Source organism: Mus caroli, chromosome 2 (assembly GCF_900094665.2).
Source record: "Mus caroli chromosome 2, CAROLI_EIJ_v1.1, whole genome shotgun sequence".
Classification (NCBI taxonomy): Eukaryota; Metazoa; Chordata; class Mammalia; order Rodentia; family Muridae; genus Mus; species Mus caroli.
The window spans coordinates 74,731,338-74,757,602 of NC_034571.1; the positions used below are offsets into that span (position 1 = coordinate 74,731,338).

The 26,265-nt window shown below is 37.6% G+C and overlaps 1 protein-coding gene across 7 annotated transcripts in view; it reads right to left on the reverse strand.

Annotated features, from left to right (window-relative positions):
* Pde1a (phosphodiesterase 1A) overlaps window positions 1–26,265 on the reverse strand; it is a 280,800-nt gene that overhangs the window by 187,282 nt on the left and 67,253 nt on the right. Inside the window, exon 1 of one of the 7 annotated variants that reach the window (XM_029470639.1) lies at window positions 6,540–6,997. The exons of the other annotated variants lie outside the window; for them this stretch is intronic. Coding sequence (XP_029326499.1) covers window positions 6,540–6,592 — 53 coding nt within the window. The 5' untranslated portion in view covers window positions 6,593–6,997. Of the gene's footprint in view, window positions 1–6,539; window positions 6,998–26,265 lie in introns of those variants that run through there. 7 annotated transcript variants of the gene reach the window in all.

The following is a 26,265-nucleotide window of genomic DNA, read 5'->3' on the forward strand; positions in this document are numbered from 1 at the left end:
GTTTATAAATACTGCAGACATCTTTAAAGTTATCCCCCGTCTACAGACCCATGGGTCATCTTTTAACAAGCATCCATTGGTATGACTTTCTGTTCCTGATTTTTACTTAAACAAAATCCACAGAAGGCTAATTATTCAAAATGTAAGAATTTCCAGATGATGTGAGACCATTAAATAGATTATTCTACAGGCATAATCTTGATTTTCCTCATTTCAAACATTCCAGATCTTTGAAAAGCCATTTCTAAGTCATACCAAACTCCCAAAATAACCTCAAGCATCAGCAAGCTGTCTAGCCCGTGAAACAAGATGTGCACAGCTGAGAAGGGAACACTTTCCCATGCTTCAATCTGCTCCTGGTTCGTGGCGCCATAGCTTAAATCATTCATTTTGAACGTCATCCCTATCATGGTATTGTCTAGAGTAGTGCGTGCATACATTTCCCGACAGAGTATTGGATAACAGTTATTTCTTAGTATTATTATTAAGGCCTCTGATAAAAACAGCAATGGCAAGTTAAAATATATAATAAACTACAGTTTATCAATAGATATTGAGCACTTAAAAATTAAAGCAACTTCCAGTATGAGTAGGAAAATAAATAGGCACACTAATGTCCAATTATTTTTAATGATAACCATTACTTGTTTTGCTTTGACTTTTATAATTCATATTAAAGATCAATTTGTATCAACCTCTTGTCCTCTAAATACAATGACCTTTAGCTAGCAGCCAGAACACCCTTAAAGATGTTAACAGGAAGATTAATTTTTACTAAATATCAATTTTAGAATAGATCTGCTTGGTTGAGTAGCATCATACTCTATAGCAGTGGTTCTTAAACTTCCTAATGCTGTGACCCTTTAATACAGTTCTCCATGTTGTGATAATATCCCCCCAATCTAAAATTATTTCTTTGCTACTTCATAACTGTATTTCCTACTGTTATGAATCATAATGAAAATATGTAACATGTATGATGGTTTTGGTGACCCCTGTGGAAGGGTCATCCCCAGACAGGGGTCACGACCCACAGGTTTAGAACCAATCTACAGTTTTCCCAAACTTACATTCATTTCTTGGTACTGGAGAGATTTCTCAGGATATAAAAGTGCTTTGTGCACAAGTGTGAAGATCTGATTTTGGACCAACAGAACCCACAAGAAGCCATATGTGCTGGCATATGCCTGTAACTCCAGTACTGGTGGGAAGAGACAGGTAGACCCCAAGGGTTCATTGGCCACCAAGTCTAGTTAAAATGGTGAACTCTAGGGTCAATGAGACACTCCTTCTCAAAATATAAAGTAGAGAGCTTTAGAAAAAAATAGCTTATGTCAACCTCTGGCTTCCACATTAGCACCAAGCTTGGCCAGGCAGTCATACACACACACATACACACACACACACACACACACACACACACACACACACATACACACACACACATACACACACACACATCTCTGTTTTATAGTTTTTTTTCTACTTTAAAAGCAAAAAGTAAAAACCTTAATTGGAAATGGAAAGCTATTTTATTTATTAGCTACATTAGAAGAACAGCATCTCCATTTTTGAAAACTCTAATGCTAACTTTTCAGTGACTATCTCCCTTGCCAGTTCTCATACTGGCTTTCTCTATTGCTCCTGCTCTCTGTTTTTGAGATAGGGTCTCATGTTATCAGTATGCCTGGATCTTTCTTTTATTACTAAACACATTTATAAACATAGCTTATAGGCAAAAATGAGAAAATATATTTACAAATACAGAATGATATTGTGTTTATGTTATAATTTATATGTGATTCATATAGAGCCACATCCTATAGAAACATTTTGGATAAAAAGGATATTTAATATATTATACTATTTCATCAGTTGTCATTAATACTTAGTTATTTTCTATGTGACTTCCTATACTCTGATAAGATTTTACAATGTATTTTTTCAAAAGTATATATTTCTGTGGTAAGGAAGGAAGGTGCTCAAAAAGGATTCCAATTAGATGATACCAAATACTTAAGTATTTATAAAACAAAAACATCCAATAATGCATCATAAGTCCTTTAAATTTTCAAGTGAGTTTTTTATGATTTACACTATTTGTTCAAGTTATTTTTAGTTGTACCAAAAGCTCTGCAGGAAATGTATCTCTCAGAAATATCAGAATTACTGAGTTTTATCTGGACACCTTGCCAAGAGAAAAAACTAATGTAGTCAGGTGTCCCTGCCATATAATATAAGAATGTGTAACATGGGGTCCTACTTATAAGTGGGCCTTGATAGAAGTGTTTATACACTAAACCGTGGGAATAAACAACAATGATTGTACTCAAAAGTATTTTTCATATTAAATATGTGGTATATATTTCAAATGGACATGTATCTTATTTTGTAATATTATTTTTTTAAATCATAAACCGCAGAAGTTACCCAGTAGGCCAACAAACAGAATTAGGATCTTTTTATAGTTTTCCTCATTCCATCCTACTAGATTCGACATTTCTATGTGAACGGAACATGTGTGCCAAAAACACACTCAGAGTTCCACTGCTAACAGATACTTGTAAAAATAAAACTTTTGAAAACACATAAAGAGAAGAAACAACATGTTCTATGGGCTGGGAGACTGGGAAGATCTCAACCCGATTTTCATTAGTCTTTGGCCCTGGCAGCACCACCCTTTAGTGTCTCAGATCCCAGATGAATAGAGCAGTTCTCATTGCTAAGGCTGATGAAGAACTATTTGTGTAATTTGATTTTGTTTATGACTTTTTTAAATGGTACTCCTAATGGAAAATCCCCACAAAAAATAACTCACTCAATTTGGAATCCTGAAAGAGGTTCAAAGGTTGTTGCTTACAAACAACACAAATGTTTAACCTACAAGAATCCTTACAATTCACATTAACTGTCCACTTTTATGAATTACAATGGGAAAAATTCACATGCAATAAAATTTAATGGGAAAATGTGTGAAGTGAACCAGGGGCTGATCTCACAGCAAAAACTCACACTTATCCTCTACGTGACAAAGATATTCAAAGAACTTAGTTTTACAGTTTTTAAGGTTAAAGCATTTTAGGAGAAAGTTTTCTTGGTATCAGAGTCTAAGGTTGGTTCATCATATGATACTGGAAAAAGCTTACAAAACAATATGAATTTGATAATACAGAAAATGTTTCCAGCAATTATTTTGCTAGAGTTATACATGGGTCTTCCATGTGATTGTACTAAATTTTGTAATATAAAAACATAAATAGGCGGTTCTCAATAAGATGATAAACAAGGAAGAGATAGAAATGTCAGTTATCAGACCCCAGAGAAAATTCCCTTTGCTGATACAGAAAGAGAAGTTTAAAGGCCTACAGTCATGTGTGTGTAGAATGTCTCTCTGCCTAATGGTTGGGTTACCTCTTGGATTTTAATGACCCCCTGTACCTTTCTCCTGTAAATATTGAGGGGCACAAACTTGTGTTGTTGACTGGGAGCACATGAATATCTGTTTTGTGGTGTTATTTCCTTCCTGAAAAAATTATCATATCTTATTTCCTCTGGAAGTAAAGATTTGTCTTTTCTCTGTAAGGACACCTCAAGAACCATGCTGTATATTCAGGAAACATTATTTTCAAATCCTCAGGGCTCACCCCAAAGATCTACACACTATTCACGAACAAGATGATACGAATTCTGCCTTGGCCACTAGAGAAGTTTTGCTTTTGTTCCTTGGCTCACATAGTGTGGAGATGTATATAAATATATATTCTCATTCCAAGGATGACCTTTGTAAGAATGATTTGATAGCCTTACTATGAGAAATACTTTGAGAATTCTCATTGTATAATATCTGTACATTCTTAGAGACAGGATTTAAGTTATGTCAGACTCTTCTTAGTCCAGCCATGGGATGTCAGAGTATACTATGCATTATTCCAGGGCCTTTTTATATTTTCCTATTTAATGAACAGTTTTTACTTTCTTAAATCTATAATAATTATGCTGATGTAAAAATTGACTTTAACTGTCTCAAGAAAAAGAATTTTAAACTAATTTTGCATCTTTTCTCTAAGATCATTTAATTTATCCCCAATATGTCTCCCCAGGGTACTATTCCCCCCCTGTTGTGTTCTCCTATTTGAGTGTTATGCTCGCATATACATGATAATATCTCTAACTGAACTCAAAGTCTGCCAGAGAAGTACAGGTCAGCTGGATTAGAACCACAAGTTATTCAGGAGAAGCCATCCTACATAAAGAAATTTGGAATTTTAGAATGAAAGTTCCATACCTTACCTATCTTGCTAAACTTTTAATGAATTATTTATAAGCAGCTAGGATATCACATTCATGGAAGTTCTCTTAAATTTATGTGGCCCTAATGGCACATACGAAACAGATCCCCTTACCAAGTGGACTAATCACCAGAGGCAAAGCCCTTGAGGAGTGCAGAAACAGGCAGAAATACACTGAGTAAGAAACATCTGGAACAGTTCTCTAAGAAGAAAAGCTAGGCCTGCAAAAAAGATGTTCCAATGTGAGACTCGGAATATATACAATGTCTAAGGGACAAGGTACCCAGAGAAGAACCATAAGATAGGGCAAATTGCTGAAGACTGGAGTTTGCCTCAATTGCCAGCTTGCCTAAAACCACAAATAGCTTTGAGGAAACCGGTACCCAACTGCTCTAAGGAAGTATGGCTAACTACACTAAACTGTCATGTTCCTCTATCACGTCTTCACCATGCATAGTAACAGTAATGGCAGTGCCCACGTGCCTGTCGATCTCACTTTCCTTCACTTTCTGGAAACAACTGCCTAAGTGAAAGTACAACCTCTTGGTACTAATCAGGAGGATTCATCCAGATCACCAGGAACACGAAGAAAATATCTAAATTCACCATGTTTTATTCTAATTATTATGGCACAAAAGAAAAATCTTACTTTTAACAAAGAGCGAGTGCTTTGTATTTAAATATTGTAGCTATAGATAGGGTGAAGCCCACCAGCAAGGAACACCTGAGCACATAACTTACAATGAGTATAGAGGCTTTGGCACCAAACCATCTGCCTCCATCCCCCAAACTCCCACATGGGATTAATACACAGAAAAGATGGCCAGGTAGGTCTGCCTCTGTCCAACACACCTTGCCTTCTGAACAAAAAGTAGATTCCAGTTTGAACAGTTCCTGTAACTACTATGAACTTGAGAGAAAATAGAAAATAATGTATTAATATATTATTGTATAAATTATTTAATTATATAGGGTTGGAAGACCACTGAGGTGAATATGCATTTTGAGGATAATTTGGGATTTATGAACAGTTACAATTACAGCAGTTGCTTTGCAGTATTTACAGCTACACATTTAAGTAGATATGAATTATACCTAAGTCCATATTGGATTTAAGTGTAATTTACCTTCAAAATGTTTTAAAACAGATTTATATTGTAACTGTGTCATGCATTACCAAGGTATTCTATTTCTTTTAATGAGACTGTAAAAAAAAAATCTACTTAGTGCATAAAATGCACAGACTTTATGTAATTTCACTCTTTTAGATCCACTCATATTCAGGATGAAGTAATAATAAGGCCTGTTCTATAGATTTCTATTATTCTGGATTTAACCCTAGATCAACAACTAGTGGCTACAGCTTGAAGTTAGCATCTACTATTGTTAACACTTACTATTTTCTGTATCCTTACAATATTTTCAAGGAAAATAATAATAAGTTAATGGTTAAGACCTTTGTCTTAAAAGCAGAAATTATGTGTTCATTTTCCACCTACTTAAAAACCATTCATTCTCAAAGTTGAATTCTAAAGTATGTAACAGATAACTAAACAATCCAGCTAAAAATAATTAGGAATCAGTGCTGCGCCAGAGAATAAGCATTCACACGTGCGCGCGCGCACACACACACACACACACACACACACACACACACACACGAAATAAAGTTTAGCCGAACTTATTACACTATGCCCATATTTTCCTGGTTACACATTCTATATGCTACAGTCCTCCTCTTTGACCTACTCCTGTCTAACTGCTTGCCTAATATTCCCAAAGGATCTAGAAAAGATACACTCCAGCACAGTAGCTATCAAATTCAAATTTATCTCAGAGCACATTACTTCAGAAAGACATAGCATTTATAGCGCAGAAACCCTGCCCTTGAGTATAATCAGTTCAAAGAACCAAGCACAGTATTAGCCAATTAGTAAAGTGTGCAGCGGCACTGAGCAACAGGGAGAGATTGCACAACGTTTCAAAGTTTTCCCAGTGCTATGTCACTCATGTGCTTGAGCAGCTAAATATGTTTTTAAAGCATATTTTGAAGAATTGATAAAGAGTTTATGTACCGAGCTTCAGGGAGTAGAAAATAAAAGGATTTCTTCAGTGTGCATGAAGTTAAACTCCAGGCACCCTTTGCTGCTCTGCTGTTGTTTCGTGCCACATTCCTCCGGGTTGAAGATGAAGGACAGAGACCATTGTGGCTGACAGCCCCGGAGCCACCTGGGATGCAACAGGACTTACCGAAAGATGGGTCTTTGGAGGTGTTTCTTCCTGATTGTGACATACTCATCCATTTAAAGATGAAGATTTAACTTCTTCCTGGAAAGCGCTCCAGAAATCCGGGGGGGAGAGAATGTGGAAGTTATTGTGCAGCAAGGATCCCAGAAGGAAAAAGGAGTTTCCTCTTTCTCTTTTTGGGTGCTGGGAGAAAACTTCCCTGTTCTCTGCCAGCTGGGCAGTGTGTCCATAGAGGCCACATAAGACAGGCACGTTGGGGCACTCCCCCACCGAGTAGGGTGTGCAAAACCCACCAAGAGTCACGTTGATACAGGCAAGGGAAACACACAGGACCCTCAGAAACAGAAGAAAACAAACAGAAACCTTCCTACCCCAATCGATACCCAGGTGGGAGCTCCCCCTAAGTTATTGCAGCCATGAGAGCTCTCCCTCCATGTGCTGGACAAGCCGGCAAGGCTAAGTCCCTCCCTGTCTTTAAAACAGCCTGTTCTGAGGCTCAACTTTTTTTTCTTCAAAATAAAAGTTGTACAGCTGGCTAAGCAGTCCCAAGTGAGTGCCTTCTACAAGCCGGTTCTGTTAAAATAAGAACTGTGTATGAATTACTGAGGAATGATGGGCTGAAGTTACACAGCTGGCTTTGCTTCAAGAGATTACAATTATTTTACAATGTTGCTTTCACACTGGATGAAGTGTGGGGACAAGACATCGGTTTTTGGACACTCACAACCTAATAATCTACACTCAGGCAGAGGTTGAAAATGTCATTTCAACTGATAGAAGTCCCTGTGTGTTGGCCAGAGCCCAGAAGTTAGCAAAACAAGCATTGCTCAAGTGTATTAGTGAAAATGTACCCAGACGCTGCTGTCCTGAAATGCAGCTCTTTATCTATGAAAATAACACTACCAAAGAGAGAACAAGACACAAACACATGTACATACAAATAAAAAGACAGGTAAATAAATAAACCCAAATAGTCTGGGTGCATAATATTTTATAGTATGTGGGATTTTTAATTTTATAACAAGAGAGAAAACAAACAAGGAGAAAAGAAAACCATGAACCAATTTGTGAGCATTCTTTCATTAGAACCTGAGGCATTAACTCTGTGAACAGTAGCCCAAGTTACAGAGAGCAGAAATTCTAGTTCCTCAAGGTAAATTATTTTGAAAACTTTCTTGAATTGTTATTTAAGCTCCTGGTGGCCCAGGACGAGGTCATTAAATTTCAGAACCAAGGTTTAGTATGTAATTAAATGAGCCATCTAAGAGCATGATTAAAATGTTTTAAAAGTGCGTGCCATAAAGGGAAAGGTAGGGAGTAGCCATGGTTTTGGTTGAATGATCCATAAAAAAAGCCTAATCTAAGGTCTCAAAGGTAGGGAGCTATTTGCAGTCGTGTGCAAACACTTCAGAGAAATAAGACCACCTTCTTCTTTCTGTCACCAAAGGGCGATGAGACTTATAAGAACTACTGATTTCATCAAGAAGTTCTAATCCATACCAGGAAGTAAAAATCAGGCTGAGAGAGCATTGGACCAAAGATAAAATAAGTGTGCGATCCACCCCTGTCTGGTAGTGACTCTGGGGCAAATGTCTTGCCAGTCTGGACTCCAGTGTCATTGCTTGTAAAATGATGTTATAATGTTAATCAAATTCTGTAGTTTCTTTTGAGATTTTTGTGCTTATTTTCTTCCTGTAAACAAACTGTCATAGAAATTATGATGCCTATACAACTCCACATGAAAAGATTATATATATATATATATACACATATAGATATATATGTATATATATATATATATGGATATTTTGTTTACATTGTCCACCTACCCACCCACCCTCTCCCACCTCCCTTCCCTATGCTGGAGCATCGATCCTTCACAGGACCAAGGGCCTTCCCTCCCATTGGTGCCAGATAATTATATATTCATAATATATTCATGCACATATACTGATAGAGAAACATCAAAATCAGTGTGTCCATCCTTAGCAAAAGCACTCAATCATGAACTCACATGACTTCTTACATGGCAATAAGTTAAGTATGGAGATCATTCAAACTCACACCCACAGGCAAACCTCTCCAATGCACACTCTACTATAACCATATGTCTTGGTTTTCTTTGTCCCATAGGAAAGTACATAAACAATAACACATTTTTGACATTTCCCTGGAGGGACTTTTGTATTTGTAGTGGCATTCTGTCTCCATAGTAATGGTTTATACTATTATATCTCCTAAGTCCATCTACCTTTCCAATAGAAGTGAGTCGTGTGTGCTGGCTCAGCAGTAAAGAGAACTTACTGCCTTTCCAGGGGAGTTTCTTAGCAGTACCCACAGCCATCTTGAGCTCCAGGTTCTGGGAACCTAGTGCTCTAGTGTGACCTCTACAGGCACTCACACTCTGGGCACATACCTATATGTACCCACGAATGCATGGATACCACCCACACACATACAAATAGAAAATAAACCTTTTAATATAATATGAGATGAATATTTTCATGACCATAATGAAAACAACTCAACATAGTGGCAGTTAGCATTAAGCTGAGTTTCTTCTAAATCCACATTATTATTTGCCTCAAACTCAAGACTCAGTCATCAGCCGGAGAACTTAAAGGTTTTTTACACTGATCACAGAAAAGCCAATGTAACTTTAATTGTATTCAATTTACATTTTTAAAATTTAAATGACTAAGGGAGTCCGGACAGACTTGCATTTATGTTAAGCACATCATTTGAGCCCAATATTCATCTCAAAGAAAGCAATGAGAACATCCCTAAGAGAATAAATTGCAGTGATTCTCTGCTCCTACCATATACGTCCTGGAGACTGAACTCAGGTCATTAAGCTAGGCAGCATGCTTCTCATCTACAAGCTGAATCATCTCAATGGGTCCCAAAGCATATGATTTCATTTATTCTTTCCAGAGAATATTTAAATTTGATTTGGGGAAAAGAAGTGGCCTTTTTCTAGCATTCAATTTTAATGTAGCATCCAGTAAGATGAAAAGCACTCATTGTTAAGTAAATTACAAAAGTCTATCACTTTTATTAATACAACCATCTACACAAAATAGTAAAAGCTGGGGTGCAAATAACCAGGCCAAATCTCTTATAAACTAGGCTGAATACAATTTATTAAGATTTTTAATAGGGCCAAGGTCAGAAATAGTATTTGTTTTTTCCTAATGTGGTAAATTAAATGCAGCTTGTTTTGCTTAGCATTTTAAACTATGCATCCACGCATATACGTGTATACAGACATATGTACACACCACATATCTTTATACATGCTTATGTATATACTCACACTTTTTTCATATATGTGTGCATATAGATGTATATTGATGCATGCACAAAAATTGACGCAGCACGATTAGAGGTCTTCACAGTCAGTGAAAAGGGAGGATGTGCTCAAACACCTGGCTGAAACATCTGTCTTAATTATTGTGTTTAGTGAAAGACATGGATCCACCTTTGTGATAGTCCCAGCCAGAAGCACCCTGAGAGCATCATGGTGTATTCTCTTAATCACTATGGAAACCAAGTAAACAGTTTGCTCTCTGTCTGTGATGCTGAAGTCCCAGACATGCAATGTTAGAAGGCCAGTGGATACTCAGCTACCCACCCAAACAATGGAAAATGAATTTATCTGCAAATGGTCACTTTATCTGCATTGTGTCAAGTCATGTCAGTCTGGGAAGAAGTGTGTGCTGTTATTTCATTAAACAGATTTTAATGAAATATAATATCACAAGTTACATATTTCAGGAAGTGTTAAGTAACAAATGGAAAGGAAGGACCAAACAGCACTTTAGCTTGTGTTACTGTATTCAGACATTTGCTTAAAGAACTCTGCACCTTTAAGTTTTGTTGTCCCACTTTCCACCAAGTCCAAAGGTATGAGGGCTTCAGTGAAGTCATTTCCTACCTTTCATTTTGCTTGATATATTGAACATGAAAGGTGAGATGTACAGTGGTACTCTCCTGGAAAATCACCCAGATCTTGAACAGAACCCCCAAAGCAGAAAAGGAAAAAGGGATGCCGTGCTAGCACTAGCATATCTTTTACTTGTCATATCTACAGACTTTGCAACAGTCATGGGGACCAGTCCATGGTCAATTACATCATGAGTGAAATGGCAGAGGGCCACTTCTTCCTGATGCGCTAGCCTGGTCTCTGCTCCTCTACCACTGAGTAGAACTCACCTCAAGGAATGAGCGGAATCACTGACAAAGAACACAGATCTCGCCCATGCTTTACATAAGGATTTTCACAGCTTCCATGTTGTAAGTCATTTTTGAAACTGAATTTCTTGCTATAGATTTCACAACAGATTAAAAATCTGGACTTTGATCCCTGGTGTTTCCTTCCTGAACCACACATGTTTGTTTTTGTTGTAGTAGTTTTTCCTCCTCCTATGTGGTGAGTAAATACTCTGCCTCCTGTCAGAGTTCTTTCTAGTCTAAATTCTACCTTTTCTAGAGAACTCTAGAAAAGGAGAACAATCACCTCATCTCCCCTGGGTGCACTCTTTCTTCTCCTAACCACTGACTCTTCTTAAATATTAAGACATTGCCCCTCACATCCCCAATACTTTTTAAGAGCTAGCCCAGGAAACCCTGTGGATCCCTGTGATAATCATTGGTACTGACCAATAAATATTTTTTTACTGAGATCTGAGTGGAAGCTCTATTTTTTTAGAAAGATTTTTGCCCTAATGTCAAGGAGCATGTATTCAAACCCTAGTCCTAGCAGCAGTTGTCTTTGCAATACCCTGTGTTGTCAGTGTCTTCTTGAGAAACTTGAGCCCAACAAAGGGGTTGGGCTACCTATCCTCTGAGATCCTTTCCTGCTGTGATACTCTACGATACTCCCACAATGCAATGCCCAACCGCACATAAATTCTACAGTCTCTTTTAGCATCTCTTAACCATACCTAAGTCATATGTACCACCAGAACACTCCATGGATACACTACTCAAATAAAAAAATAGACCGCAGCATCTGCATTTGTTCAAACTAGGCCACTTGTCTCCTTAGAGCACCAATTTGGAGCTAACCTTACTAGTGCTAAGAAGGCCAGGATTAGTACTTGTCCCTCCTAGGCATGGCATATAAATATGCTCAATAGTCATTTATGAAGTGGACGTGGATGAAATGGTCATTAATGCTACTCTTCATCTTATCTCAACAACGTTTTCCTAAAAATTGAGTTACTTCTAGTCAAAGAGCATTCTTTGAGGTTTCTTCTATATGCTGCCTTACAACAATGTGGCACAGAGTTTAAGGATGTGGGTTTCTGTGATTTGGAGTTGGTGGGATACTGGTGGCCTCAGAATCACACCTGCAGGTGTTTACTCTTCTCTATAATCTCTGATGTTTGCAACAAGGCTGCTTTGTCTGTCTGGTCACTTGGCTCCATACAAATGTCCAAAGCTAAATTCTGTGGCTGCTAAACTCATTTAAGTCAATGTAGGAATTAAAGTCACTTAATGCTTAGCCACTCTAAGCTTCACTAGTCCTAGGAGAACTGTCATTCATCTATCTCATGTAGAAGCAATTCTTTAATTTACAGAAATGCAAGTTACATCTATGAAGAAGCAATTACTCTATTGGAGTCTGTGTAATATCCCTGGCCCCTTGCAGTGGGAACACTAGAATAGACTTCCCCTTTATCAGCTGAGTCCTAAAGTCCCCACCAGACTAATAGGGATACCTGAGCCTTATACCCACACAGGCCCTTGAAAAAGGTTTGAGACCAATCATCCTGTACTATAATTTTTCCTCTGTGATATGTAACTCCCTAAATCACAGTGAAATCCCCTTTGCTTCAAGTTTTTACTTCCAACCAAACATGTTCAAGGTCCAAACACTCTGCTCACGTGTACGAATCACCTTACATCTGAGCCCGCTCCCCCCCCCTTGTTCAAAACTTCTTCAGGTAAGAAGCAGGATGCCTTTTTACACCCTTTGTAGTAGAACAGGTCTTATGTCCTGGGTGTCCATCATCCATTATTAAACAGAGAGCAACAGAAACACTCGAGGATATTCAAGTCTAAATGCCTACTTCATGAATATTAAGTAGAGCCTTCAGAACTTGGGAAGCTTTTTCAGGTGTGAACTGGACCAGGGTATCAGAGTGATGTTGTAGGAACTTTAGTTCTTAGGGGATTCAGCAGCTCCAGTGGGGTATCAAAGTGAGCTGCTTCTTTGCCTTGCTTTTTGTCTTTGCTGATGTCAGTCCCACCCTTGCATGAGGCAGATGAATGCCTCTGAATGACAGAGAAAAGGTCACATTCATCCAAATGAAAGAGGAAATAGCACATGGCTCCCATTACATTATGAAATTTTCTAATTCATTCAAGTGGGTGCACAGTGATAACATCATACAGTGACATTAACATCTGCCCAATCAGGACCCCGTCTCCTGCTCAATCAGGCCCCCACTTCCTTGTACCCCTTCTCCACACAGATCTTCTGATTCTCCCTCTTTTAGTTCCAAGCCATTGTTTCCCTTGAGCATTCTACACCTTCCCTGCCCTCTCCATCCACACTGGTCCCTTAGCTTATAACTGTCTGTTCTGCTTATTGCTCTGATTTTAGCTGCCTTGACAACTGTACAGGCAGGTGCCTCTCCCAACAGCCTATCTGAGTTTCATATGCCTGTATCATGTCTTCAGTTCCTCACAACACCACACTCTGAGTCTATGACAATCTATGTAATTATGTGTGCAAGAACTTATCCATCAAGACTCCAAGATGCACTGAAGGAAGAAGGAAGCAGAATGTCTAATCCTCTTGACTATATCAGAAGAAAACCTAATTGAATTATACGAAAATGACATTTGCCTCATATGTGTAACTGTATGTCCCTAAGAACAGACTTGTGTCGATTCCTTGTAATGTTGCAAGACATTTTCTGATGCACAATGTGTTTCATCTGTCATCACACTTCTTTAAAACAACAGTCTTGTGTACCTGAGAACAAGTACAATTTACAATTGGATCTGGGTCCGGTCTGTGCTACTGTAAAACAGAAGGCTTGAAACAAGGTACATGTAAGATCAAAATTTTATTTTCTCACAGTTCTAGAAGACAAGAAGAAAACCAAGGTGCCTCCACCTGGTGAGGGGAGAGAGTTTCTGCTGCAGCCTCCAGTGACAGAAGGCAAGGTATCCAATCACTGCCCCAGATGCTTCCTTTAAAAGAACATTTATTCCATGAAGGAGACAGAGTTCTCCTGTAATCATCTCTTAGAGGCCTCTTATAAACTACTCGGGCCACAGCTCAGTTTCAGAGAAAACACACTCAAGACATGCTGATATTAAACTTGACAGCACATTTGAGGATAACTCTGTAAATGGTTCCCAGTTTTACTAAAAACTGTTGTCCACTTTGGGAGAGGCAGATTGTATCTGATGAGCAATTTCAACAGATTCTCTTCACCTGTGTATCAAACCTAAGGTTTAAAACAAATGTGTCAGACGTACTTTCCTCAGCAAGTAAGAGAGGTCGGTTTGTGTCAAGGGAAGCTTTAGTCCCCCCAATTGGCTCGGTGCCAAGTCAGTTGTGTCCATTGCAAAGGAGAAGAATAGAACCCGGTCAGCTAAAGTTTGATTGGCTTCAATTAGCACTCTCCCAGGTTCTGACAGCCACTGATGCTGCCAAGGAAAGTGCTTCCTTCGAACAGTGTGACATTTCTCAAAAACATCAACAGCAACAAAGGAAATCGTTCAAAATAGATTCTCATAGCCAAACACCCACTGCTCGCTGTAGAATCAAGCCATACTTAAATCTCCTATATAAAGAAATAAATCTTGAATATTGGGTAGTTCAGGAAACATTAGACATGGGAGCCTCCTCAATGTAAGATTCCCTTTGAGTGAGAGAATTAAAGCAGAGGTGGTTAGACAGGCTCTTGAAGGATGAATAGATATACTCAACAAGCAGGCTTAAGAGGAAAGGTTAAAAGTTTTCTAAGGCCCAAGAACCAAGCAATGGTATGTAATTGGGAGCATGCATTACCCTGAAGAGTTGAAGAAACTTTCACCCTCAGGCTGGAAATGAGGGAAGTGAGCCATAAGCCATGACAGTTGGAAACCATGTGAGTCAGAGTTTTCATCACTCCTCAAAGTCCTTATTTGTAATTCTTCAGTCAGTGGAAAATTCTTCAGAAGCAGCTCCACGGTACTACTGCTCAGTTTCCAACTGTACAGTCTATTCCTCACTCGTCAACTTAGCTTCAGTACTGACTCATCACTATCAACTCTAATCTGTACTCTAAGCCTGCTTTCAAAATAACTCTAAATTCAATCAATTTTTTTTCTTTTTCTTCAAATTTGTCTTAAAGTTCCAGTAATGCCTGTGAGTCAAAGACTCCCACCAAGAAATAAATCGGTGATGATAAATGGAAAGTTCCCGAATGCTAACCTATTGGCTTCTCCAGGCATTAAGAATTACAGAGCATTAGGGATGGTCATGACTCACACGGGCTTTGAATAGCAGCAACCACTGATTTTTTTCATCTGGAGGTGAGAGACATGGGAATCAAACTGAGCTTTGCCCATGCTAGGCAAGCACACTGCCAATGATCTATACTCCCAGCACCTGACTGTCAGAAGGATGCATAACAGGTCCTATGGACGTACCCAAATGTATACAAGTAGGTCACTACCACCACTATCTTTCTAAGACAAAACATGAGTTACACATTCAAGAGTTACACATACAAATACATATATAAACCAGAAGTGTCTGTAGCCTTACATCTATTTCTGCCTCAGAATAATCTCCTTTTAGCTTCATATTTCCTCTTCTCTTGTACTTGAATATTTTCCTCACTCCAAATCCATGTAACAATCTATCCTTGCCAAATTCATCTCCTGAATTATCATCTTATTTTTATAGCAATTCATCATGGCTAATTGCTCTCTAGCATGTTATAGTTAACAAAATGTGTTTCTACATGCGTTTTATTAAGCTCTGAATTCAAATTCCCAACACAATTTCAGCTGGCCAATGCCATTTCCCAAGTCCAACACTCAACACAATGCATTCCAGTGCTAAAACTGAAGCACAACTAACTTTGAATAGCCAAAGCAAAGTCCTAAACAAAGAAAGTAGCACAGAGGTGTCATAATTCCTGATCACAAATTATACTTCAGAACCACAGTAAAAAAATCTGTATGGCATTCACACACATACACATGCATGTGCACACACACACACAGACACACACACACACACACACACACACACAGGTGAGTAGAATAGAATTAGAATAGGGGATACAGAAATAAACCTACATTTGGACAGTCAGCTAAATTTTGACAAAATGTCAAAAATATCCACTGAAGGAGAGACATATGGTGTTTCAAAAACAAGGTATCTGGAGGAAAAACTGAGACTAGATCCACACCTCTCACCCTGTCCAAAAAGTATACTCAAAATAGATCTAATATCACAAAGGTTGTGAAATCTGATACTGTTATAAGAAAGCATAGATAAAACTTGGTAAACAAAGACAACACCAATAGACATGCCAATGTGTGTAGGAAAAACCCACAAGACCTCAACTTTACACAAAGTGTGGTAGGCAACTAAGGAATTCTTGGAGTAGAAGGGGTAGTGTTCATGGGGAAGAGCATAATTGCTTATCTAGCCCTGAAAACACATATTCGGGTAACATTATACAGACTGGATAAATTATACTTAGGGAAGTATATGCATGTGCATATATACATATATACATTCAATAACAACTAGTAAAAAAAAAAGAGGCCATGAAATTGAGGGAGAGTTGAAGGGGCATCTGAGATGGCTTAGATGGAGAAAAATGAAGGGAGAAATATTATAATTATAATTTAATGTTGTAAAATCTCAAAAATAAAATGAAAAACATTCAAAATAAAAAAAAATGGCAGTAGTATAGACGTAGACATGGACCTTTTGAAAAACACCCGAAATGCACAGGCATGTCTATTGGTATCTTCCTTGTTCATATTTGGGTAGCCATGTTGGTGAGTCTTTATGGAGGGAGCCATTAGCTGAGCACAAACTACATACCAAATTCCAATGGCTCTATAGACTTTATTTCAAAGATGTCTCCCCAAACCAAATTCAAACACAAGTTAACAACACAGCTGTAGAGAGTTAATATGCTTTTCAGAAACTAGAAAAGCAAGAATTTAACCCAGGGCTGCTTTCCACACAGTCTATGAATTTGAATCCTGGTTTCTCTCACTACTGGCCTTGCTTCCCTGTCTCTACTCCTCACAATCATTCTGCATTCTACCTTCACTTTCTCATCTTGCTCTTGTTCCATGAACAACATTTTTCTAGTGATAATCTCCATGGGTACTATTAATTCTAAAAGTCTTAAATTTGTGGAAGTCTGAATTTATCCCCAGGTGATCTACTAATATAGAACATTGCCTCTATTTTTTCTTATTCTTTATATGTAAAATTTATTATGAAATATACATGCAGTCAGAATCTAGTTTGTGAATATAACATTTCCTTTTTATATATTTTTAATTAAGTATTTTCTTCATTTACATTTCAAATGCTATCCCAAAAGTCCCCCAGACCNTCCCCCCACACTCCCCTACCCACCCACTCCCACTTATTGGACCTGGCATTCCCTGTACTGAGGCATATAAAGTTTGCAAGACCAAGAGGCCTCTCTTCCCAATGATGGCTGACTAGGCCATCTTCTGCTACATATGCAGCTAGAGACACGAGCTCCAGGGGTACAGTTCATACTGTTGTTCCACCTATAGAGTTACAGACCCCTTTAACTCCTTGGGTACTTTCTTTTGTTCCTCCATTGGGGACCCTGTGTTCCATCCAATAGCTGACTGTGAGCATCCACTTCTGTGTTTGCCAGGCACCAGCATAGCCTCAAATGGATGGACCTGGAGGGTATCATCCTGAGTGAGGTAGCCCAATCACAAAAGAACTCACATGATATGTACTCACTGATAAGTGGATATTAGCCCAGAAACTTAGAATACCCAAGATACAAGATACAATTTGCAAAACACATGAAACTCAAGAAGAACGAAGACCAAAAAAGTGTGGACACTTTGCCCCTTCTTAGAATTGGGAACAAAACACCCATGGAATGAGTTACAGAGACAAAGTATGGAGCTGAGATGAAAGGATGGACCATCTAGAGACTACCATACCCAGGGATTCATCCCATAATCAGCCTCCAAACGCTGACATCATTGCATACACCTCTATTTTGAATACACACAGTGCTCCAGTTTGAAGCTCGTGGATGTCTATTTTTTGACCTTGAAGTAATGAGTTGTTACAAATACAATCACAGATCCCTGGAATGTGAAGGAACCTTCAATATCTATTTATTGATTCCCCAACCATCACACAGGACAGTCTTCTATTCTTCTCAAGATAGGTTCACACTTAACAACCAAACTAGAAGTGAGTCTACATTTCCTGAGCTTCTTACCTCAAGATCTCACAAAGTCATTTCAGCTTAAAGGCAAGTGCTCTCCATGATCCAACTTCTTCACCATATAGCCAAGAAACAATCTACTTCAAAACTGGGGCATCATATACTCCTTTCAAAGTATCCTGGTTTAACTTGTTTGTCAACTTGATGAATTGTGAACCAGTTGTCAGGAAAATAATATTAACATGTACTCCCTCTTCCTTAAAAAGATATTTTCTAAAAGCTATTTCAATACACTCCAGTAATTTATGCATATCTATAACAAGACAAAAGTAGAACAGAATAAAGATACATGGAGGTAATTGTTACCAAAACTTAGACAGCAACTATTCATCAGAGAAGAATCATTTATTAGAAATGCTGCAGTGTGGATTTAAATAATGAAGAAGAAAGAAGAAGAAGCAGAAGCAGAAGTAGAATCAGAATCAGAATCAGAAGCAGAAGCAGGAGCGGGAGCGGGAAGGGGGGAGGGGAGGGGGAGGAGGAGGAGTACACATGTAAATTGTAATGTAAATGTAAAATGTAAATTGAAGTAATATTTCTATGAATATTATATTGCATCATATTAATTAGATTTACAATATCTCCTGAACATTTATTATTTTTATAATAAAAGATTGTAAATGGTAAAAAAGAAAGAAATCAGAAAAACGTGCAGAAGAGTCTAGTCAAAGGAAGAAATAATGCAGGTGAGAAACCACCTTACCTCAGAGGAAGCAGCAAGCATCTTGGTATGACTTGAGGGTATACGTATGAAAAGGTAAAAGGGAAAGGCTAGAGAATCATAGCCTAGCTTTCATATTCCATACCAAGGAGGTGAAACTCTAGCTGGCCGTCAGCAGTGGACCACTGATGCTATTGTCAGAGAAGAAAACCATCTGCTTTATTGATAAAAGCACAGCGTATGGTTTCAAGGATGACAGTTAAGAATGCAGAGGTCTCTGTCAAAAGTTTGTGGCATGGTCTAGTAATATGTTGACCCTCAGCACATAATTTGAATATGAAAAGATTGTTTCACATATCTTCATCTTCATTTCATTTTTAGTTGCTAATTTGATTTCTAGAAAATCAAGTTCTTAGATGGTCTCTGCACCAACCACCTAAAGCCAGCAGTCTACAAATGTTCTTTCAACCTTGATTCCTATGAAAAATTAATTGTCCTGTGTTTTACTGGTGTAATAAGTACATTATATTGGCTGACTTGACAAAGAAATCAAAACTACTTGTACTACAGCAAAGGATACATCAAGAAGTCTAACGGTAGGTAAGTTCTGTGGAGTGATGGTATGCTATTAGTTATAGATGACATATATCATCACACAGTCAGGAATCTATTCCTGCTAATTATATTCAGAAACTACATATTTTCATTAATTACAGTAATATTCTGTAATAAATACCATTTTCCTTATCACTTTTTTAAAAAGACACATTCCAAATAAAATTGCTGATATTTGGGGAAATAAATGAACTACACATAAAATTTAAGACACACTCAATAATTTTATATAATTTGAAATTTCTAAATTGTCTAGGTTGTCTGTTTCCCAGTACTATTTGTCTAAAAATACCTCTGCCTAAACATTAGCAATACTGATCTTGCTTCTGTCTTTTTCCCTCCTCAGAAAAAAATGTTCTTCAGTACCAGATGGCAGGTTTATTCTTATACATATAAAAGTCCCTTATACAAAGTCATTTCATATAGAAAAAAATCTGTAAAGGGAGTATTGAGAGACAGTATTTGATATGTGAAAAAAGGAAAGTTACTATATACCTTATGTTTTTGATATATATTACAGGTATTAGTATGAACTATTATATATATATATACATATATGTTTTACATATATGTATATATACACACAAGTATGAAGGTAAAAATTCATTCACAGAATGATGGCAGCATATCAAAAAGACTACATGAGTCAGCTTAAACAGCTTTCATGTTGATATATGAAATAATTTGAGCAGCAATGTAAGTGACAGAAATGTATTGATTAAAATAAAATCTTATGAGACACTATGGATATAGACAAATGATGAACATTGAAAATAAATCCTTTTTCTTACAAGGTCATATCAGCTAACACAGGAATGATAAAGCCAGAAAAGTCTAGGAGTCTTGAAAATAGCAGGTAGAAATAATGCAGATACAATAGTATATTTATATAGTCTCAAGGTATCTTTCTACAGACTTCTAGTTGAAAGGTTTGTAAAAATGGGAACATAGTACTCTGACAGTGTAGCACTGCATGCCTTTATTTCTGACATTCCAAAAATAAATTAACTCATCATTTTATAAATATTTTCATTTTCTGTGTCTGGAAAATACCAGACACAATCAAAGTAAAGAAAGATCTATATATAATTTTTTTTTGCTTTTAAAATGTCCCCTTGAAAATATAAAAATACTTTGGAGGATTATTCCAGGCTTAAGGGCTGTAAAGAGACAGACAGCAAAATGAAATGTAGCTCTTTATATTTGATTCTAGACTTGGTATGTCACACCAAACAGGAGACCAAAGATACTAAATTGTGCTGAAATCTCAGACTTTCCTATACAAAAGAACATACATAATTCAGCATTATTATAAAATTTTATACCTATAATGATTTGTGTTACACAAAGACTTTTTGACTTTCAAATTTCAAGAATAAGATTAAAAACCTTGTGAGATTAATCCCTGTGTTTTACAAACAAAACCAACCAAGCATATGAAACAATTGGTCTTGATCCTTTGAATATTAAGCTCAATGAAAACTGCCCTTTCCTGGGTTTTCTTTGATAGAAATATCTCCCAACTCACTACTCATGTGTGATTTGAATTTTCCTCCGTTTCATACATTTGTCTTGTACTGCATTTATATATTCACTATTTCTTTTATAATTGATAAAACATCGTAAAATGCTGCAGGCCAACCGTCAACACAGATTCCCCACCCTCACCCCCTTCTTGAATACTTCCTGAGACTCCAATCTGAGATATGTGTGCCTTCACAGTGGCCATCAAAACACTTCCCTTCCACTACAAGACATGGATGGCACAATTGCCAAGCTCTTCTATGTCTCCTAGTTCACCAGTAACTGTATCTTTCCTGCTTGGTTTGTGCAAATTGACAGACTAACTCTTGTAGTCTATGCATATCTTTAATAGTGCTTTATACAAAATAGGACGGCAGTTAAGAAATACATACTTCTTGTCACACTTAAATAAAGTGCCACCTGTGAACATGTGAGTTTGGTGAGTAATCTTATCTGTCCATATCTGCACTTATTTAATTTTACTTATATATCTTTGCTCACAGACAGGGTCTTGATTTGTAGTTGCCTTACCCGGAACTCACTAAGTAGTTGAAACTGACTTCAAACTCACAACACCCCTACCTCAGCCCTGTGATGGGGAGACAGGCATATACTACCATGTCCCATATATCTGTATCTATGTTTGTGTGAATACTTCTTGATCTATCTGTGAGAAAAGCTTAAAAGAAATAGCAGTTCAGTAGTAATAAGCAGAGTTTAGTCCCGAAATCTTAGCTTCTGTAAAATACTTTCTACTAAATCTGTTAATGGCATATCCACACATACACTTTGCAGTTATGAAACTGTTTTACCAAGAGAATCTCTTGAGGACTTACTTTCCTAGGCTTATTCTCCGTTTTGCACAAAACAGAGAAAAAGAGTAGAAAGGATATCTGACCCTTTGGGGTTTCGTTTGCTAAAACAGTTCCAAGATACACAAGTTAAACTTGGCATACTTTGGATCTAGCCCAAAAACATGTTTTTATTGGCTGTGGAAAATGGAATTTTAGACTATGTTAGGCCATACTATAATTATGTTTGGAAATGCATAATGCAATGGTTGAGCATTCAATGAGATTAACTGAGTTTATGTCTGCTGCAAAGTGATGGATGTTATTTCCCTCAGCACTTAAGGCTGAGCAGACAAAAGGCCAAGAGGCTTAGCCATTTAACACCATTTACTGGAAACATAGAAATGTAAAGATTTCCAGAAGACAATGATGGAGTGTAAAAGATCTTTCTCCTAAATATAAATATTGAGATCTCACTGGGCTGATTACATGGCCTAAAGTCGGATTTGTGTGTGTGTGTGTGTGTGTGTGTGTGTGTGTGTGTGTGTGATATAAAAGCAAGAGTAAAAGAAATCACTTACTTTATGACTTGAGCCGTCTCCTTAAAAATAAACCTACCATAAAATAAACATTTGATATAGAATCACATGACTTTCTTTTTCTTTGTTTATCCCCATTCATTTATTTATTTATTCACTTTACATCCAGGTCACAGCCACGTCTCTCCTCCCAGTACTCCCTTCACACTGCCCCTCCTCTCATGTCCCCTTCTCCTCTGAGAAGGGGGAGACACCCTGGATACAAACCCACCCAGGCATATCAAGTCACTGCAGGACTAGGCAGAATTCTCTCCCCACTGAGGCCAGGCAAGAAGCCCAGTTAAGGGACCAGGTTCCACAGGGAGGCAACAGAGTCAGGTCAGTCCCGCTCCAGCTGTTGAGGACTTTCATGATGTTGCACATCTGCTGTGTGGGGGATTTGTCCATCCCATGTATGCTCTTTGGTTAGTGGTTCATTCTCTGGGAATCCTCAGCGGTCTAGGTTATTTGACATTGATAGTCTTCTTGTGGACTCACTATCCCCTCTAGGTCCCTCAATCCTTTTCCAAATGGAAGAAACTAGAAAATATAATCCTGAGTGAGATAACCCAAATCCAAAAATTGGGTATTCCAAGCTTCTGGGCTAATATACACTTATCAGTGAGTGTATATCATGTGTGTTGTTTTGTGACTGGATTACTCACTTATGATGATATCCTCCAGATCCATCCACTTGCCTAGGAATTTCATAAATTCNTNGTTTTTAATAACTGAGTAGTACTCCATTATGTAAATGCACCACATTTTCTGTATCCATTAGTCTGTTGAGGGACATCTGGGTTCTTTTCAACTTCTGGCTATTATAAATAAGGCTGTTATGAACATAGTGGAACATGTGTCCTTATTGCATGTTGGAGCATCTTCTGGGTGTATGCCCAAGAGTGGCATTACTGGGTCCTCCGGTACTACTATGTCCAATTTTCTGAGGAACTGCCAAACTGATTTCCAGAGTGGTTGTACCAGCTTGCAATTCTACCAGCAATGGAGGAGTGTTCCTCTTTCTCCACATCCTCGCCAGCATCTGCTGAATTTTTGATCTTAGCCATTCTGACTAGAGTAAGGTGGAATCTCAGGGTTGTTTTGATTCCCATTTCCCTGATGACTAAGGATGTTGAACAATTTTTAGGTGCTTCTCAGCCATTTGGTATATCCTCAGAATTTGAGAATTCTTTGTTTAGCTCTATTAATAGGGTTATTTGGTCTCTGGAGTCTAACTTCTTGAGTTCTTTGTATATATGGGATATTAGCCCCCTATCAGATTTAGGATTGGTAAAGATCTTCTCCCAATCTGTTAGTTGCCTTTTTGTCTTATTGACAGTGTCCTTTGACTTACAGAAGCTTTGCAATTTTATGAGGTCCCATTTGTAGATTCTTGATCTTACAACACAAGCCATTGGTTTTCTGTTCAGGAATTTTCCCCCTGTGCCCATATTTTCAAGGCTCTTCCCCACTTTCTCCTCTATAAGTTTCAGTGTCTCTGGTTTTATGTGGAGGTCCTTGATCCACTTAGACTTTAGCTTTATACAAGAGATAAGAATGGAATGAATTGAACTCTTCTACAGCCTAACTGCCAGTTGAGCCAGTACCATTTGTTGAAAATGCTGTTTATTTTGTACTGGATGGTTTTAGCTCCTTTACCAAAGATCAAGTGACCATAGGTGTGTGGGTTCATTTCTGGGTCTTCAATTCTATTCCATTGATCTACCTGTCTGCCAGTGTACCAGTACCATGCAGATTTTTTTTTCCACAATTGCTCTGTAGTACAGCTTGAGGTCAGTGATTCCATCAGAAGTTCTTTTATTGTTGAGAATGGTTTTTGCTATCCTAGGTTTTTTGTTATTCCAGATGAATTTGCAAAATGCCCATTCTAACTCAGTGAAGAATTGAGTTGGAATTTGATGGGATTGCATTGAATCTGTAGATTGCTTTTGGCAAGATAGCCATTTTGATTATATTAATCCTGCCAATCCATGAGCATGGAAGATCTTTCCATATCTGAGATCTTCTTTGATTTCTTTCTACAGAGACTTGAAGTTCTTATACAGATCTTTCACTTCCTTAGTTAAGAGTCACACCAAGGTATTTTATATTATTTGAATAATATTGACTATTGTGAAGGGTTGTTGTTTCACTAATTTCTTTCTCAGCTTGTTTATCCTTTGTGTAGAGGAAGACCACTGATTTGTTTGAGTTAATTTTATATCCAGCTACTGCACTAAAATTGTTTATCAGGTTTAGGAGTTCTCTGCTGGAATTTTTGAGGTCACTTAAGTATACTATCCTATCATCTGCAAATAGTGATATTTTGACTTTTTCCTTTCCAATATGTATTCCTTTGATCTCCTCTTGTTGTATAGTTGCTCTGGCTAGGACTTCAAGTACTATATTGAATAGGTAGGGAGAGTGGGCAGCCTTGTCTAATCCCTGATTTTAGTGGGATTACTTCCAGCTTCTCTACATTTACTTTGATGTTGGCTGCTGGTTTTCTGTATATTGCTTTTACTATGTTTGGGCCTTGAATTCCTGATCTTTCCAAGACTTTTATAATGAAGGAGTGTTGGATTTTGTCAAAAGTTTTCTCAGCATCTAATGAGATGATCATGTGATTTTTGTCTTTGAGTTTGTTTATACAGTGGATTATGTTGATAGATTTCTGTATGATGAACCATTCCTGCATCCCTGGAATGAAGCCTACTTGATCATGATAGATGATCATTTTGATGTGTTCTTGGATTCAGTTTGCAAGAGTTTTATTGAATATTTGTGCATCGATATTCATAAGGGAAATTTGTCTGAAGTTCTTTGCCTTTGTTGGGTCTTTATGTGGCTTAGGTATCAGAGTAATTGTGGCTTCATAAGATGAATTGGTTAGAGTACCTTCTGTTTCTATTATGTGGGAAAGCTTGAGGAGAATTGGAATTAGGTCTTCTTTGAAAGAACTGATAGAATTCTGCACTAAACCCATCTGGTTCTGGGCTTTTTTTTTTTTGGTTGGGAGACTATTAATGTCTGTTTCTATTTCTTTAAGGGATTTGGAACAATATAGATCATTAATCTGATTCTTATTTAGCTTTGGTACCTAGTGTCTGTCTAGAAAATTGGGCATTTCATGCAAGTTTTCCAGTTTTGTTGAGTATAGGCTTTTGTAGTAGAATTTGATGATTTTTTTTTTTTGGATTTCCTCAGATTCTGTTGTTATGTCTCCCTTTTCATTTCTAATTTTACTAATTAGGATACTGTCCCTAAACCCTCTAGTTTGTTTGGCTAAGGGCTTATGTATTTTGTTGATTTTCTCAAAGAACCAGCTTCTGGTTTGGTTGATTCTTTGTATAGTTCATTTTGTTTACACTTGGTTGATCTCAGCCCAGAGTTTGATTATTTCCTGCCGTCTACTCCTCTTGGGTGTATTTGCTTCCTTTTGTTCTAGAGCTTTGAGATGTGCTGTCAAGCTGCTAGTGTATGCTCTCTCCAGTTTCTTTTTGGAGGCACTCAGAGCTATGACTTTTCCTCTTAGGACTGCTTTCACTGTGTCCCATAATTTTGGGTTGTGGCATCATTTTCATTAAACTCTAAAAAGTCTTTAATTTCTTTNTTTATTTNTTCCTTGACCAAGGTATCATTGAGTAGAGTGTTGTTCAGCTTCCACGTGAATGTCAGCTTTCTATTATTTATGTTGTTATTGAAGATCAGCCTTAATNCATGGTGATCTGATAGGATGCATGAGATTATTTCAATATTATTTTATCTGTTGAGGCCTGTTTTGTGACTGACTATATGGTCAGTTTTGGAGAAGGTACCATGAGGTGCTGAGAGGAAGGTATATCCTTTTATTTTAGGATAAGATGTTCTGTAGATATCTGTTAAATCCATTTGATTCATAACTTCTATTAGTTTCACTGTGTCTCTGTTTAGTTTCTGTTTCCATGATCTGTCCAAGTGGGGTGTTGAAGTCTCCCACTATTATTGTGTACAGTGAAATATGTACTTTGAATGTGGATTCCCTTGCATTTGGAGCATAGATGTTCAGAATTAAAAGTTCCTTTTGGT